Source organism: Tetrao urogallus, assembly GCF_951394365.1.
Source record: "Tetrao urogallus genome assembly, chromosome: 1".
NCBI classification, from domain to species: Eukaryota; Metazoa; Chordata; class Aves; order Galliformes; family Phasianidae; genus Tetrao; species Tetrao urogallus.
Window position 1 is genome coordinate 103604860 of NC_136813.1, and position 18910 is coordinate 103623769.

General features: G+C 37.0%; 1 protein-coding gene across 1 annotated transcript in view; it reads right to left on the reverse strand.

Annotated features, from left to right (window-relative positions):
• The window catches only part of CRYBG3 (crystallin beta-gamma domain containing 3), a gene marked incomplete at both ends in the record, with an annotated part of 46654 nt that extends 30514 nt beyond the window's left edge, over positions 1-16140 (reverse strand). The window contains 8 exons of the mRNA XM_079549609.1: positions 1265-1398; positions 2477-2512; positions 3617-3704; positions 5396-5532; positions 12021-12168; positions 13256-13371; positions 13710-13757; positions 14563-16140. Of these exons, the coding sequence (XP_079405735.1) occupies positions 1265-1398; positions 2477-2512; positions 3617-3704; positions 5396-5532; positions 12021-12168; positions 13256-13371; positions 13710-13757; positions 14563-16140 (2285 nt within the window). The remainder of the gene's footprint in view (positions 1-1264; positions 1399-2476; positions 2513-3616; positions 3705-5395; positions 5533-12020; positions 12169-13255; positions 13372-13709; positions 13758-14562) is intronic.
• Between the last annotated feature and the right edge of the window lie 2770 nt (positions 16141-18910).

The following is an 18910-nucleotide window of genomic DNA, read 5'->3' on the forward strand; positions in this document are numbered from 1 at the left end:
TGAATTGGATATATACATACATACATGCTGCGTACAGAATGCATTTTAGTACTATGACAAAAAACCTTAAAAGTATTTTGACCAAAACAGTTGTCTTGATTAAAAGAAGGCATTTTCACACCATTTTTGTAAGTTTAAAAAAAATGCTTCCCCTTCCTTATTTCTTTCTTGTAAATATTTATTTTATTAAAATGCCCTTTCATGTATTTAGAACTGCTGTACAAATTCTGTTGGCAATCAAATCTGTCAGGCAGGGATAGCTTTAATCACAGTACCATTTGGTTTACATTCATTCATCTGTTGAAGTTACCACAATATTAAAAATAAATGTCACTGCAACAGACAGAAGGATGATTCTTAATAAATTGAGGCTTCCAAGACAGTTAATACATAGTGTATTTGAATAGATTATTTGTGTATTCACAATTAAGTTTATTTTCAATGTAATGCTTGTGAAATTTGGATGACAGCCTGTGTATTAAATACATTTTATTATATTACATCCTTACATTGAAGTATTAACACTGAAACCCCTTAAGAAAAAAAATGAAGCTTCTAAAAACTATTTTATTGATAGAAGCAACCATCTTTTATGCTTCCAAACAACCTTAAATTGTTGGGTCTTAAGAGAGGGTGAAGTAACAATGTGTAGTTTAGTAGCTTTCTGGAACAGCTGGAGCTGTCCATCTCTTCAGTGGCTCACCTAAGCATCTGGCCCTTTTCATGAGAGTGTGGGAGGAAGCGAGAAGAAAGGCAAAAGATAACCAATCCAAGACCTCAAAGAAGGACAATAAGGATGAACTCTCAGTTTTAGACAACATCCAACAGGTGACAAAACCATAAACAGAATAAGACAGTTTATAGATTTCATGAGCGTTTAAATATCAAACTGAAGTTAATCCAGAACCATGTATCAATCTAAATTAAAGCTTTATGCATATACTGGCACTAAGGAACTAAGTGGCCAAGTTTGCTGGCACTGAAATGGTCAACACTGACTTCAAACACCTCTCAAACAGTTTTATCTTCCTGTATTTCCTTAAATAAATAAGATGTATTGAAAAGTAGTTTTACCCAAGGCTGGTAACTGATAAATGTAAATTTCTTTCTTCTCAAAATATTTTACTAGTGAAATATATTCTACTCATGTCTTAATTGGAATTTCTTAGCATTTAGTTATGCTAGATTTATTTGAAATATTCTCTTTTTTTCCAAAAAAAACCAAAAAACAACCTAATAACAAAAACCCACAAAAAACACTTACACGCCACCAATGACACGTATTGATCCAATGCCCTGAAAATCCTCTTCATCACCAAACAGAGCCAAGACAGAATTAATATTTTCCGAAAACTCTTTGGACCATCCTTCAAAGTGGGTTTTCTCATATATTATTATCTAGAAAACATAATTTCAAATAAAACCTTGAGTATACCCCGTGCAATAGTTCAAAGTTTAGGCATGTGCACTGCTACAGTATGTGGCAGACAGTTTCTTTTCACCTTCAATAAGCTACCACTATTAAGAAAATTCAGCACTGTATTCCTGAAATTTTCTGGTTCTTCTACATCCTGGAAGCTGAAGAGATCCTATGTGAATTTAGGTAGGCTTGTAAGACATCTGCAGGTATTTTCACAGAAGACTACTCATTCACACAATTCTATGACAGGTAATTGCACTTTGTAATTATATGACTGTGATTTATCCTTAATAACGTGCTTAGGCACTGCAAATCAACCTGCATTGAATCCTGCCTTGTCACGGCTAGATGTACTGAACAAACACCTTAAAACTAGACAAGAGGTCTTTCTCTGCACTTCACTGAAGTCATTTCAGTGACTGCAGTTAACACACTGTCTGGTTTCCTCATCTGCCAAACCAGACTAACCAGTTATCAATAGCATTAACATTTATTAATAATATTTAATACAAAAAATCTTAAATGTTGCATGTACTTGTAATTAAAAGCTACCTAAAGCATTAATATTTTTGTGGAGAAATAGAAAAAGGAGGGAAAAGGAACAATTATTCTGGAATAGCTATCTGGTTCACAAGTCACAGGTCTGTGGTCACACCCTTGACTATTGTATTGGACTCAGATAGAGGAAGGAAGCATTCTAACTTCCCTCCCATAATTTATTTTTGTAAACATGGTAGATTAAATATGAAAATCCCAACCTCCTTTCATTATAGTGATGAATGTGTCATTCAGGCAAGTTCATTTTACATTACAAAAGCTTTACAATTTTTCTATAGCAAATTCCTATTCTTCTAGTATGTAAAAACCAAACTACGACTACTTTTACACCTCACAAAAAATGAGTAAGAAAGCAGATTTGACAGTATTCGTGAATTTACCTTCAGCAGCATGTAAACTTTGAAGACTCAATCTAACATCGCAAATTCAACAAAAACAGCTTAGATAGAAATTTTATTTTTCCAGGCTCACATTTTGTTCCATCTCCTTAGTGCTTACCTTGACATTCATAGGCATTTGGACCTTCAATCCACCCTTAAAAAAAAAAAAAAAGGTGCTTATAAAAAAATTTGAAGTTACATTTCGACATGCATTTTAGATTACTATAGGAGCATAAAGTCTCAGTAGTTATATTCACTATATTCATCGACAGCTGAACCAAACACTAGCTTATATACTCTGATAATTCATGAAGACCAGGGACACTATAAACCTGACCAAAACAATAAGCAGTGCATTGACTAGCCTGCAGGGGTTGAAACAATTTAAAAATATTAAATTGTTGTCTATTTGCACTTAAAAACAATATTTACAATGTGTATTTTTAAACTAATTTGCACTGACCAATTTTTAAAATCAGCTTATAAAGTTGTGTGGTATATATTTCAAGTTGCTTAAGCACAAATGATGAAATGCAAATAATAAGCCTGGGAAGGCAGAAGATACAGGAAAAAAGTAACCTACACAAATGTACTGTCTCTGTCAATGTTAACAAATGGTACTCTGCAGGGGAACAAGACACCTCCCTACCAAAGCATTATGTTGTATTCACTTGTGGCTTTAAAACTCTTTCTCTAGACTCGCATAAAGTGAAATGATATGTTGTATCCTTCCACATTTTTTTCATAATTAGACCTTCATGCTCTCTACTAAAATTTAAATTAGCTGCCCATCCCGATATTTTTATGCAGTGTGAGGTCTTAGGAAGACTACTGAATATTTGTCAACAGTAGATCTCTCAACTGCCTTCCAACCCCAAAAGACTCTAGCTATACTATTAAAAAACAAACAACTTACAATCTTTTTTAGTTATGAATTGGTGTTGGTTTCAGTGCAATTCCAAATCTTTCAGTTCTGCCCTATTTGATCTCTACTCTACAGCAGCACTTGCCCAGGAAGACACTTTGAGGACATGTTCTTACTGGGGCAGATGTAGGAGCTCATGAGAACTAGTAACCACTAGTAACACTGCAACACTGCTAATACACCATGACATGACAGGGGTGTTACATGTGTAAGGATTAACCCTGAAAGGATGTCAATTAAAATCACCAAAGCAGCAAGGGTAGCAAAAGACGAGCACACCATTTACTAGAGTTGTGAAGTCCTCACCATTTTTAAGGGACGCACAGATCTTACATCTGCTGAAGGAATTTCAGATGGTTCACTGCATTCTTCCAAAATCTTCATCTCCCCCTTGTAATTTAAATCTGAATAAGCAAGCCATCTGTAACAGTCATGATGAAGGACTTATTAATCTAATCAGATACATTACAAATACAATGATCTTGTCAAAATTATTTTTCTTTTTGTACCTGTTAGAGGTAAACTATGTATTGGGGAAAGCTGTCAGCGCATCAAAAATCAGGTATAGTTAAATACACTTACACTATCAGTGCTCAGGAGATCTCAGATACTTTTATTGAGTCTATGCTAATCAAATTAAAGAAGAGAAAATTTGTTCACTTGCATTAAGAAGCCAATTTGTTATACTACAACTATACAAAAACGGTGTCAGTATTAGGATTGTTCAGCCTGCAGGAGGCTCATGGGAGACCTTATGTCTTTCTACAGCTACCTGAAAGAAGGTTGTGATGAGATGGGGTCAGCCTCTTTTCCCATGTAACTAGCAACAGGGTGAGAGGGAGAGGCCTCAAGCAGCATCATTGGAGGTTCAGGTTGGATATTAGGAAAGAGTGGTCAGGTGCTGGAACGGGCACCTGTTCCAGGTGTCCACTGCCCAGAGAGGTGGTAGAGTCACTGTTGCCAAAGGTGTTCGAGAAACATTTAGATGTAGTACTAAGGAACATGGTTTAGTGGGGAAATATTGGTGTTAGGTGGATGGCTGGACTCAATGATCTTGGAGGTCTTTTCCAGCCTTGGTGATTCTATGATTCTATGATGAGAAACTAGCAGGAAATTTTTCCTAAGATTGTTATCATAGGAATCAAAATGCTTCTAACATCAATCTCAACTTTTTTGAGTGGAAGTTATTAAAATACTGTTATGACTCTCCTTTTAAAAGCAAGCTACTGTAATTTTGACATGTAGATTAAAAATATTGAGACTCCTTCAGACTTCTTTAAATCAAGAACATGGAGCACAAAGACATTAGACACAGGGTTAGTAAACCAAATAAGGAATGGAAGAAGAAACACGGTGCTTTATGGACTATTTTTTTTAAAACTACACACACAGATTCAAATTCATAGTCAGTCAGTCAAAGTTCTGCCAAAACTAAAATGAGACTGTTTTTAATTCCTTCATCACCTCAACCTTTACAGACATATTGCAAGTTCTTGGGAAGGAAAGTTTGGTTCATGTGGAAAAGGCAAACTCAGACTCTTGTAGTAGAACAGCTAATGTCATTCTGCAGAGAAGAGGCAATTTCCAAACTTCAGGAAATGTGTTGCCTTACCCATTTACCAAGGAAACAGACTGTTCTGCTCAGCATGGACAACTGAGGGAGCCTGTATCATATTGCGTCACATCTCTGCAAGCAGTCTGTATACAGCTGTAGCTTGAGGAATATTTGTATGACATAATACTCACCTTTTGGTATTCAGCCATGATGTTACAGTTACAACAGGATGGGTGGCTAGCAAGACAGTACTTATTCTCAATGAACTAAAAGCTAATTATAAGCTTTTATATGAGCAGCTTCTTCTATTTATAAAGCCACTCAAGGACTGAACTAAAGAGACTTCTGCCAGCAACCAGAGGAAAAAAATCCTTTGAAAACTTGCTTCCACTGCTAGAAGACCACTTAGTAGTACAATGTTGAAGAGAAGAGCTGGAAATACATAGTTATGTTAACTGATTTAAAGCAAAAGCCTAAAGCACTTTTCCTATTACTGACTTTCATCTCGTGATATTCTACCTGCTGGCATACTGCATTAAAAAAAGTTCAGTACTCACATTCCTGATTTGACACGTATATATGGGTTTTTTTCAACATCCAGTTCTTCTAAATTGGCAACTGCACTTTGTATGCAGATAGGAAGTCCCTCTGTACTGGCTCCCACGCTGAACTCAATCTCCGGAACACTGCAGTCCTACAGAAACAAATCAAATGCTAAGGGTTATCCGTGCTTGGAACGTTTGCCCCATTAGGGGGAAGGGGAAAAAGCAAAAGTAGTTCTTTCCTTTTTCCTATTTTGTCATCCTTTCAGCCAGGCTTTATACGATAAAAGATGTTTGTTTTGTTGTTTTCATTCTGAAGTGAAAATTGGGATTTTTAGAAAATCTGAAGGAACTATATTTCCAGCTCCCACTAAATAAACACACACTTAGTAGCCTAGACTACTTTCCAAAAGCTCAGTTTCGATGCTGTTCAAGTAAAGGAACTGACAACATTTACTGATAGACAAACCATACATATGATATACTGTAGCATTTTTTAATTACTATTTTGAAGACAGTGATTATATATGACACATTTAGATACTTATGATGATGTACCCGTAACTAAAACTTTCTGGAAATGTCCACCACTTCATTTCTGTTCTTTAACATACACTCCTGGTGGTAATAGGTGGTAATTAGGTCAGATGTTATGCATCTGACTATGGTTTCAAGATGCGTGAGTTCAAGTTTCAATCACATTAAAAATCTATAGCATTTTAGACAAAGAACAGTAATAGAAAGCATTTGTAAAGCAGATACTTCAGCAACGTTTCTGTAACTACAAAGCAACAGCCTGTGCTACCTTCTTGAAGGTTTTCTTCTGGTATTTGTCTATACTGGAGAACAACTGTCTGAACACCTGATCTGCTCTAGAATCCAAAAGGCTTTTTAATTGAACCACGCTAATTGCGTAACATTTATATAAAATTCATTGTGAATACTTTTTTTTCTCAGCAATTACACATTATGATTCAGTTTGGATCTTCTGTGAAGTCTTGATTCAGCAGTGCATTAACAGAATAATCTTTCTGTTACAGTGAAAGGTGGCTCACGTGCTTGCAGAGCTTGCTAAACTTTAAGTGAAAACCTTCAGTTCTCAGTGGTAACTTCACAGTACGCTTCTCCCCCTGAACCATGGATTTACTAGCATTATGCTAAAGATTTTGGACAGCATAAAAAAAAAAAAAATCCAGCAAATCGTAAGTGTAGCTGGATGAAGGTTTCCTTTGAAGGTGCACTGCAGAAGAAGCTGGAGAATAAGGATGCTGCTGCCCGCACATCTGAATTTTTTGGTTTCTGGATTTGCTCAAGAACAAGCCAAGGTCACATTGTGACAACGATCCCACATGGCCTGTGGTGTCTCCAATACCCAAAAGGCAAAACACCAGGTGATTGCAGAGAAAGTCAGCATCAGGGCACAAAAGTTGCAGCCCCTCATCTTGTCAAAATGCCTGCATGCTTGCCCTCTTCACATGAGTTTTGAGTGGAACTTTCAAATGAGGAAGTTACATCCCAGCTACAAAAACATCTCCGCTTTGTCAAAGTTCTTGCAGGAAGTATTTAACTGACAGCATAGATGTGCCACTTCTAATACGTGCATTTCTATTATTTTGTTTTCCTCACAAGACCTGAAGTATCACCGTATTCTGCTTCGGCAACTTCTTGCACAATTGTGTTTCCTCTGTACTGTTGCAAGCAATAAATACTGTCAGGAAAAACAAAAAACCACCCTGCAATACCAGCAGTTTTATATAGATGAGTAAAAGCAGAAAGACTAAGAAACAAAAACTTCCTAGTGCAATGTCACTTTATAAAAAAGTACTGAATGAACATTATACCTCAAGTTCTAAGTATATCACAAGACAAGTTTAAAAAGCAATCTCCCTGTAGTTTTCATATTGATATGATTCTTATTAAATCACAAGTAAGAAATATTTGAAATTTGTTTTTCCTAATAAGACCTGTCAGATGATATGGCTGAAACCTGTGAATCCAACAGTAGAATTTGATAAGCCAAATCAGAAGTTGCATCTACATTCCACAAAAGAATTCCACAAATAATGATGCTGAACTCTTAGCTCTACAAGACTAAACAAGTAGCATAACAAAGTATCTTTGCCTGTGGGCTCAGACAGACTAGGAGACAGTATGTTTGATTTTCATTTGGTACAAGGTAATTAATTTTTCCATTTGAAGTTTAGAAGAAGCCAGTCTGTATTCTCTTTACAAGTTTTCTTTCCTGATTGAAGCTAATGAGGCGATTCCACTTTAACAGGTAAAGAATCTAGCAGTTCTACAAAGCCTAGGCAAAGCGTGGATAATCATAATAAGATCTCTCCCATTTACCACCACCTCTCTCTTCAGCCAGGTTTTGACAGCCATAAATAAACTCTACTCATTGTGATGGTATTTTTGTATCTACTAGATTAAGTTCACAAAGTCTTTTCATAAAGTAGTAAACTGGAATTCTTTAACAAAAGCAATACCTACTTAAGTTAATAACACCTTCAAGCAAAAAGTACATTATATTTTCCAAACACGTGAAAAAAAAAAATCACAAATACACATTTTGACTTAAATAGTGAAATACACAGATTAATTTGCATGCTGATGAAAATGGCAGAATTTAGTCTTGCTGTATAAACAAACATTATTTATTTGCAGATGTACACCATGTAGTATGACATTAATTTCCAAAATTTAAGCATGTAAACTTTAGCTTGGTAAATATTTACCACAGCATGTTCAGATTTGCCTGAACGTACTTAACAGGCATCATTATTTTCAGAGCCCTCTTTAACTTTCATAATAAAGCCATCATCATTCAAAACAAAATGAAAACCACACACGTTATGATAGCACTCAGACCAAACCCCTTTCATTTTTGAGGCGTCAAGATTTTAGAATAAGATACCTATATGCAAAACCACTAGAACAGTGTTGCAGAACAGATCCCAAACTGGAAGGTTTCCTTTCTACTACCCCGCCTACCACCCATTCCACAAGCAGTCAAAACTTTTGCCTTATTCATTAGCCTACTGACAAATCAGGCAAAAACAAAAGAAAAAGCACTGCAAACAGATTAAGTCTCCTCTGGGTAGTTGTCTTAAATTATACACAACTAGTGAATGCTTAGGTAAGTCACAGCCTACAGGCACTCAACTCAGTCTTCCTTTACTCTGTAGTACTCTCCTCCTGCCTGCACAGTCACTCTGGAGTACTCACGCTTCCCTTGTGGTCTTCTAGGAGCAGAGGCAATGAGGAGTCAGCAAAAACAACTATCTTCTACAGTCTGCAAAGTGCTTACAGAGCATGGGGGACTACTCGAGACAGTTTGTAGAATGCAGACACTTCCAAAACAGTAACATTCCTCTTAGGAGAAAGGTTAAGTCTTCTTCTGAAGAGCCGTACGAAGTACTCTCATGACCTTAGCATAAAATGTTTCTTTGATGGCATTCTTGTAGCGCTTCCAAGAGTTCCACTGTGAGGGATCCAGAGACACCTTCAGTGATCTCAGCTACTCATCCTTCTTTTGGATCTAGGTTTCAGCACCAACAGCACCAGCAGGGCTAAGTACTTTCTAGCATTGTTAAGCCTTCTCCTTGAAGCTGTATATTTTGGTGATTGAAATAATCAAAATAGCCTACTTAAGTGACAGTAGCCTTTTATGTCAACAGCAAGACAAAGCATAACTAAAGCCTAGCTTTTCAAGCTAAGAGTAAAGACAATGATGAGAGAAGAGTCTATTGAAAACCGGGCCTAATTAGTTCTGGTGCCCACACAGTTGCTTTTTAATACAGTCTAGACAAGCATTTACTGTTAATGCACAGTTTGACCTTAGGATGTGCCGGCCTCTGTAGCATTCTTTTCCTCGCTTAATCCTTACTCTGCCAGTTCTCCAGACTTTTTTTATCCATTCAAAATTCTTCCTTCCAGTTATCCTGCTTTGTATCTCTCTTGCTATTCCACATAATCACAAAACCAAGCTTCAGAATTCATCGTGGCTAGAGGTAAAAAAAATATTAAAGCAATTAATGTCTTCACCACCACCAATACTTCTGGGTTGTGGCATTTGACAATGTAGTCCCCGCTCAAATTAATATCTTCTTTTCTTCCAGCAAACCACGCAAGCAAAACACAGACTTCATATAATATTGTATGCATTTCCATTACAAAGAGCTTTGCTTAAGGTAAGTCCACAAGGAATCCATTCCCTACATAACCATCTTGCAGATAGAGATTACAAACTGCTGTTAAAGATCTCTTGTCACCATGTATAACAGTGGTTTACTGGATGACTCCAGAAAGGAAACACAAATATCTCTTCTCACATTTTGGTTTTTGGGAAAGCAACCATTTGCACCCTCCTCAGGCTTTCAGAAACAGATTGAGAAGAGGCCCCTGGTTAGACAAGATACTGCATTTGCAGTAGACCAGAGGAACTAATTTGGTTAAATGGATTGTACTGCAGGAGCTGCAACAAATTGGTACGTGCAGGTAGATTTCACTTGCCTAGACCCATGTTTATTTGCCTTAGTGGAATCAAAACTCCTCATCACTTCACACAGGGCTTTGTTTCATTAGTTGCATGTTACTTTGGGATCTTCATCCTCCCCTCCTGGCAAGTTGTTTCAGATTTAACACATGTGGATTTACCTAACTCATGTCCAGATGTCAAGTCACAGGCTAATCACAAAGTTAACAGAATCCTTACTTTTTCTGGATGCTTGAAGCCAAATCAGAGCACAAAGTTACTGTCGTATTGTTTCTGAGCACAATAATCTCTGCCAGTTAAAAAAAAATAATAATAATTAAGAAAAAAATTAAGCGTTCCTCCTACAGTTTCTTTAGTAAACATTTGTTATTCTATTCTTAGTAAGTCATGCTCTTCTCAAATACCTAGCCAGCTTTCAAATCTGCTACCTCATCTGAACAGCCCCTGAACATTTACCATAAAAAAAGCCACCAGAAGAATCAAAAGACAAGCCAGATAGCCTAGACATACAGCCAGTATGATCAAACTTGGCAGGAGAAAAGCTACTGGGCTACTTAGAAGACAACGACAGAAGTGAAGAGAATGATAGTAAAACACGTGATCTTGCTGATCACATACCTAAGCTGCCAAAGACAAATAGTTCATCTGTCATATTTTTCAGAAAAGATAAATTAAAAAAAGTTGTACAATGGCAAACTACCTCTTAAAAACAAGTTCCACAGTAGCTGATGTGTAACCTCAAAAAAGGAGAATTCACAAATTGAGGTTTAGAGAATAAAACCTTGGTCAATTAAATCTATACCCACAGTAGTCGCATACACCACTAGGTACTTCTAAATAAGTTCACCCAAACAACCTACTGGACATTTAAGTGACATGGGAAATAGTTTTGATTATTAAAACAGGACACTGTAAGGAAGCTTTCCATCTGTGCTCCATACAAATGAAAAACATACTGGAAGAAGAACAACACTCAGCCTACTTAGCTATACTACAGATATTTTTATCCAGCATGATGGAACTAACACCAGTGTCTCTCCTATGCAAGGGCTTTCTTATATACCCAAAATACACCAGTCTTCCCTATGCATCAGACCAGAGCTCTATACATTATTACTGGAATTCTTTCATTATTGAGCTATCTTCCACATTATCAATCATTATTCAAATCCCATTTAGTCAAATGCTTTTAACATTTACTTGAGCTAAACAAATTAACTTCACTGTTCATGCCCTCAGCCAGCTTCTTCTGAGTTCATGTATTTTTAAGTCTTTTATGAATAAGTACTTCCACTTGTTATTATCACATTATGCTGCTGTACTGATGACAGAAAGGTCATCAATTTTAAAATGACTTGTGTACCAGCAGAGAACAGAGAAATAGCACTTTTTCTGAAATGCTTTCATATTGCGATACAAATGATAATTCGGTCACAATAAAGGACCGTTGCACAGTGAATAAATGGAATGTTACACTAAACAAAAAGAGCATTAATTCTTCTTAAATCACAAGATCTGGTAAATGTATTCCTCATTCACTGAATAACAGTGGCTGCATTGTACTTTGTTTTAGACATTTGATTCCCATCTTTTAAACAAAATGCCCTTTAAACCTCTGGCTGTACACAGAGCTAGATGCTGTTAGGTGTACCACCTATCCACAATGTAACACAATACGGTGGAGGCGGTGACAATTTCTGAAGGCTACGCTGTACAAATGGGATGGGAATCCCAATTGCTAATGTCCAAAAGAGAAACCATACAGACACAGGAGGTAGTTTAAACTTAAGATAAGCACTTATTTTAAAAAAATATGAACTGATTCCATTTAATTTCAATTAACTGAATGGGTAAACAACTATAAGTTGCTGATTCAGAGAAAGGTAGGGGCAAAAAAGAGACTCTATACCTGCTCATTACACTCAGGAAGAAAATAAATTTAGTGCAAAAGCTAATAGCACAGAGTAAATACTCAGCAACTAAAGCCCTGGGATTTACCTTGAAAGTGAAAAATGTGTTTCACAATAAATTTGAATAAAATCTGTAACACAGCATAGACACATTGTCCATTGTTAGTAATACACTACTGCTGACAACAGAAATGTATTATGTACATGACTATATTGTTAATAAAGTCTATACCTTTGTTACATGTTTGATTGAACCCACTGTGAGGTTTCTTCGATGATGCTTCACACCTGGAAGATCCCAAAGGTGATCCAGTACAGTCTCTCCTTCTTCTAGTACGTATTTCTGACCCTGGAATTTGGGTTTCTCATAGAAAATCCAACTGCAATAATGAAATCATGAACTGAGTTGTTGCTATTTGCCAAGACTGTCCTTACACAGCACGTATACTGGAAAGCTTATTACTAAGCTGTTTCTATGATACAAATTATCACCCCTTTCTCACATTCTCTTTCATTCTCTTTCAGTAGTCACATTTACTTATGATACGTAATACTTCACTTATGTGCTTTAAGTATATAGTTCTTTTCCTCCAGAAGGCTGACTAACATTAACATATGATGTGTATAAAAATATAATTCAATAACTATGTAAATAAAAAGCCTTATTTTACTAGAACAAACACGCTAGTTGACATATCAAAGGATGTTCTGTTCAAGTACTACATAAGGCATAAAACACACACATACACACACAAATAATGGCTTTCAGTGTTTCATCAGAACATGAGAGAAATGCAAAATCAATCGTCTAAAAACTGTGTAAATGCTATATACATTACTATGGCCAAGAGTCAAACATACACTGCATGCACCACCAAATAAATTTCAAAGCAACAGCTGATATGGTAATGTCCCCAGCTTTCCAAGGTAAAACTATTACTTCATTTTGAACTACAGTTTTACGAGTGGACAGTAGCCAAATCTACCATTAAGGCACCCCTACGTCCTTCTGCATCCACAATCTTTTAGATGCTACATTACAAGCAGTAGTTGAATCTCTATATTGTATGGTCCTTTTGCAACAGCTACTCTATAAAGACATTGAACAGAAAAAAAAAAAAAAAAAAAAAAAAAAAGTAAAAAAAAAAAAAAGTTTTCTTTGGTTTACATGTGCTTCTAGTGACGATTATTGCTTTACTGTCTCAGTAAGCAAGAAGTCTAAATTTACTTGTGGTTCTATTAGGAACTTTCTGTTTGAAGTTAGTTCCCAGGAGGAACAATATTTTTGTACTGCAGCATGTGTAGCCTTGTTTTATGCTTATTTCACTGGTATGAAGTCTGATTATGAAGAAAGAAAAAGGCATTCTTGCAGATCAGATGTGTGTCATAAAGAAACAAAAACATAAGAAAAAACACACATGCAATCTTTTGAAAAGATTCTGTTTAAATATGACCTGGATTTCTTACCATCCTCTAATTATCCTAAGTAGTGCTCCAATGGGAAAGATCCAGGATGTGGCATCTAGCACATCAGAATGAATTTCTTGTTTACTTTTGTCACCATGAATATCATAAATAATAATCTGAAAAAACACACAACACATATGAATGAAGGCTCATTTTAAAATACAGCACAGACAGCTAATTTTTGCGTGGAATAAAAACCACTCATTTTGTGCCTATGGTTTTATGAAGCGCTCTGTAGAAATAAAACTGCAGACGAGGAAATACAGTAAGATTACTAGCGGCAGTATTTTTACCATACAATCTTATGATTAGCACATGCAAGCAGATGATACATTAAAATACAGAAAGCCAGAATAATGTCAGATACTTCCCATGAAAAAAATCTGCTATAACAAATTGTTCCGTATATCATAGTATATCATATTGAATCATGTAACATCCAAGTTCTACTTACCTTTCCTGGTCTTGGATTGTACGTGAGACTTGCCCTGTCAACGAGATTCTGAAATTAAAAAGACATGAAAAACAACTATAAATATCCACAACATTAGCACAAAGCGTAGAAAGCACAGAAAGACTGCACGTCTTAACAGTGGCAAAGCCAAATTAGATCCCATCACAAAAATGAAGCATTCCCAATGCCAGAAGACCTGCTTCTTTAGTTGCACATTTGGTTTATGTGGACTTCCAAGCTTCTAAACATTACAAGAACTGTTTCTGTACCTTCATCTGCATTGCTTTAAATACACTTAAAAAGGAACGCTAACAAGAAGCAGCTGTATTACTCATTAACCAACTTACAATTTAAGTAAGAATTCGCAGTGAAAGAATAAAATAATCCCATAAGCAGATAATATATATTATTTACATTTTATATATAATTTATATATTTTTGAAAACACAGCTCTACTAATCTTAAAAGTGGACGAAGTGAAAGAACAATGTTCATACAAAAAGCAATGTCATGATTTTCAGATTGAAATGTCCTCAACATAGTGAAGCCTGCTCCCTATTTTGTAGACTTGCCATTATGCATATTTTTTCATTACATTTTCTGTTCACATCTCCTCTTTTATAATTAGAAACTGCTTTCATCTATCTTTCACCTGTGTGAACAAAAAAATGTATTTTTTTTCAATTATTCTATCAGAAGACTTTTTTTTTTTTTTTTTTTTTTTAAATCTATGATCTTAAACACTCTAATTAACCCAGGAAGGGAAGGGGCTAAAAACAGATGAGGCGAAACAGAAATTTTGAACTGGGGCTAACCATTTTGGTTATTAATGTTAATTGACGTGACATCTTACCACTGGCAATTCTCCCAGTTTGGGCATGGCATGATCTTGGGACCAACGAATCTTTGGCTGCAATATATCCTGGAGAATATTTCCAAATCTTGTTCCCTTCTCAGAGGAGTAATTGTTGGCAGATCTCAAGTACTGGTAATACGCACTCGTAGGAGGATGCTTTAGAGTAGTATCAGCTTTCTGTGAAACTGGATTGCAGTATGTTTGCCCAGAAGTCTCATCTTGAAACTGTTCTGTTTGCTCCTTAGAGTCAAACTGCTCTTCTGAAAGAAAAGGCAATTGCTCAGGTAATGGATATGTATTTTGGTCATTTGAGAGAACGGTTCTTGTTCGATTGCTTGTCCACTGACTGGAAAGACATTCTTCTTCTTCTCTCACAACATCAAGCACATTTCCTTCATATGACGACTGGTCCTCATCCTCGTCCTCCACTCCCTCCTCATCTTCCTCTTTACTGAACTGAGTGGTCAACTGTAGGCGCTCAGAAACTGATTGGAGAAGGGACAACACAGAAGTATGGTCAGAGTTATCTTTAGATACTCCATTAGGATGGCCTTCTGGTGACATGTCTGCAGACAGCAAGTCTTCATGGGAGCTGTCGTCTTCATATATTGGAGACAAAGAGAAAGGATATATTCTATAGCGTTTGGCCTCCACACTCAGAAATGACTCTGAGCTATTGCCCTCTGTGGCTTTATTCAACTTGTTATCCTTTCCATAAAAACAGGTGGGCTCATTTTTATTTTTTGCTCTTTCACACATTAGATAACCTACATTGTCCAAAGACAGATCAGAAGGAGAAAGTGAGCTAGTTTGTATAACATCATTAGAGACAGATCTGTTCTCAGTTTGAAGGGCATCTTCATAAACAATTGTAAAAGAACTATTTTCCCACTGCTCAATTAGTGGAGAAAAGCCTAAAAGATCTGTTGATTCCTTCGTGTCCAGACCATTTTCTTCAAGCTGATCATTTCTCTGCACATCTGAATCCTTCATTTGCATCTCTTTCAGATTCTCTTTACTTTGGGCATAAACTGAGCTGAAGTAGTTTTTCCCTTCATTGTGGTCTCCAGTAGCAGGCAACTCAGAGTCAATGAACTGTGTATTTAATTCAAAATTAACAAGTGTCTCACTTGCCCCCCTTGCTGGTTCCTCTTCACTCTCCCCTACCTCTGAATCTCCAAAGGCTGCTTTTACTTGTGAAAACACTTCTGCAGCCTCTCTTCCACTGTGTTCATCCAGATTATCCTCTGCACTACTTTCCACAGTACCCTGAGGACTCCTTTTGACTCTGTTTTCACTTTGTGAGCTGATACTTTCTTCATCAGGCATAAAAGACGACAAATTACCATTTACAGATGGCAGCAACGTGAGCTCTGGCATATCTGCATTATTGCATGAATCATTTAACTGCAATGGCCGAAATATTTCTTCAGTAACAGCTGCATCTCTATTTATTAAATGTAAAGACACATCAGATTTTCTACTTGTTGCTGATAATCCAGCTTTACTGCACATCTCTGATGCGGCCAGATGTTCATACACCTTTGTATCATGTCCCTCTTTTGTTGGTATCATAGGGGTTGATTCTGGCCTCACTGAACTACCAGAAGATAGAAATCCATTTGTTTGACATGCAAATGCATTATTTGGTATATCTTCATCTCTTCGGAGCAAATCTATGCTGTTTTCCGTACTATTTAAAAGCAAAGGAGGACCTGAGCAAACTGCCTTTTCACAGTTTATACTTATATTCTGAGTTTCTGGTTCTCTGATTAGTTCTGGTGTTTTAGAAGATAAATTACCATCCAGATTTAAAATCTCTGGGTTTTCAGCTTTAGGTTTATACTCAATCTTTTCAGAATGCTTTTCACTCTCCCTGCCTTGCCACTGATTGGATGTCAGTTTTTGTTTGGCTGAGTTAATAACTTCATCAATTATTTCTCTTGCTTTTAATGCCAGTGCACTATGTAGGTCAATTTTAGCAGGGATGTAAGATGGTATCGTTTCATCTTGATTATTTGTATCATGCATTTCATTTCCTGTAAATGAAAATGAGCCTCCTCCACTGCTCTCATTAAAATGTTTTAACGAATGCACAGCTGACTGGATTTCTTCTGCTTCCAGCTGCATAGTTTTCTGATCATTTAGAATATCTGTATTTACTAAACTATCCTTTCGCCCACAGACTTGACAGACACCAACGGCTTGTTTTGCTATTATTTCCTCTATAGCCAAGTGTAAAACCGAGTCCACTATTTCCTCAGCTTTCTTAAACAAAAGAGCAGCATCTTGCAAGTTAGTGCAGTCTTGTCCCACCCTGTTAGTATTCTTCCATATTTTTGCAAAATAGAGATCATTTGATTCTGTAGCTGCAGCAGCTGTTTGTTCACCTGTTTCAGAGCAAGCTTCTGAGATACTAGAAGTCTGGTTACAAAGATTCATCTCTTGCACAACATTTTCGCACACCTCAGTACACTCTGAATTGGATGCCCTTTTCAAGGGACAGACAGGTGACGGCACTGCCTCTGCCAAGACATTGTCATCAGCCTGCTGTGCAGAGGATAGATCCTCTGCCTCAACACCAACTCTGTGACCAGAGGAGCTACAGTCCTCTTGTGCAATGCCTGATGTTTCCAAGGCAGAAATAGAAAGCTTTGAACCTTCTTTGGATTCCTGAGTAGGTGAAGGGGACCTGGGGATGCAAAAATCCTGCACCTTTACTTCAGAAGTAAAATGATGGAGCACAGCTGGGGTGAACTCGGGTTCCAGAGAAATGGATGGGCATGAAGCTCTCAGGTCTTCTGAGCAAAATGGTGTCTCAGTCATTCTGTTCTCAGGGACTATTCTCCTAGACTCAGCAGTCACAAAAACCTGACCATTTTCAGAGTAAGTGGCAGGAGAAGGCACTTTTCCTTGGTTGTCAGATGAAGAATAAAGTACTGTGGATGACATCCCATACTTACTATTGCTTTCAACTTCGGAAGAAATATTAATATGTCTATTTTCACAGCTAGGTGGAGGTGCAGAAACAATGTCTACATCTATGTCTTTTTCAGAGATGACAGAGAAACGGTCAGGCAAAGGTTTACCTTCACATCTCAGGGCAGAATCAGAAACCCCCAGATTTTTTTCTTGTGATTTAGAAATGTGAGAGGAAAGTTCAGAAATACAATTCTTAGATTCAAAAGGAGCAAGAGCCATCTCATTCATATAAGCCTCATTGATTTTAGAAGCAGCAGGTGTAGTATCATCTGTCCTTCCAGTGCTGACAAAAGGGCAAGGTGCGGGCTTTGATGTGTTATCTTCTGCAAGCGTAACTAATGATTTTTCAGTAACGTCTTGCACAGTTTTATGGGAAACTGTACCATGGGTAGGAGTGGAATTTTCTGAGAGGCTCATATCTACAGTCTCAAAAGATTTGCTCTTTTCACATTCAAGATCAGGAGTAGAAACAGTGTCTCTTTTATCTTTTGAACCAACTCCTCTTTTCACTATAGTTTTATTTACTGATTTGCAATCAGGATGAAGAGAAGCTGCGTAACAGTCCCCTGTTTCAAATGAAGACTCAAAACTAACAGAGAGAGATTCTGTCAGCTGATCTAAGTTAGATTTCACATTTTCACATCCATGTGTGCATGATACAGCAAAATTTTCCACTGCAACCTCCGACAAAACCTTCTTTTTTTCCAGACAAGATAAACGCTGTGGTGCGGCAGTATCTTCAGAGTTTTCCACGAGGTTTAATTGATGCTCATTTTGTACATGCATTGGTTTCCCTAACTCATTCAGTTCTTCATTACAAGTCACCTGGTCCACCATTGGGCCGTTATCATTTTTAAGGGTTAATTCTGAAGCAGTCAGATTACCTGTGACTATGCACTCTTCTCTGGAGTCCATGCTAAGTGAGGTGCATGTCTGCTCGTCAAGTGGCAAAAGAACAGTAGCAAGAAAATTCTGTGGATTTTGCTCTCTTTCTGTCGTTGCCACAATTTTCTGTGCATCACTTTTTCTTGGATCACTATTTTTATTTGCACTGCCTGTGTGCTCACCTGCTTGCTGCTGGAATGTAGTACTGGAATGATATGTCTGTATATTTGATGTTAGCTCTGAGTGGTTATTTATTTGATGATTACAGCAATATTCTCCCTTGCTCAACTGGAGTTCTTTGTTAACTTTGTCATCCTGCATTTTTTCTGCAGACTGCTGATAGGAGTGATCACTACAGTGAATTTCTTTTTCACAGTTAGAAGTGGCATTTTTGTCCATTTGAAATGGAGCTTCTGTTTCTCCCACCAGTACATATTCTTTTCCAAACAAACTGTCCACAGCACTAAGGGCATGGGTA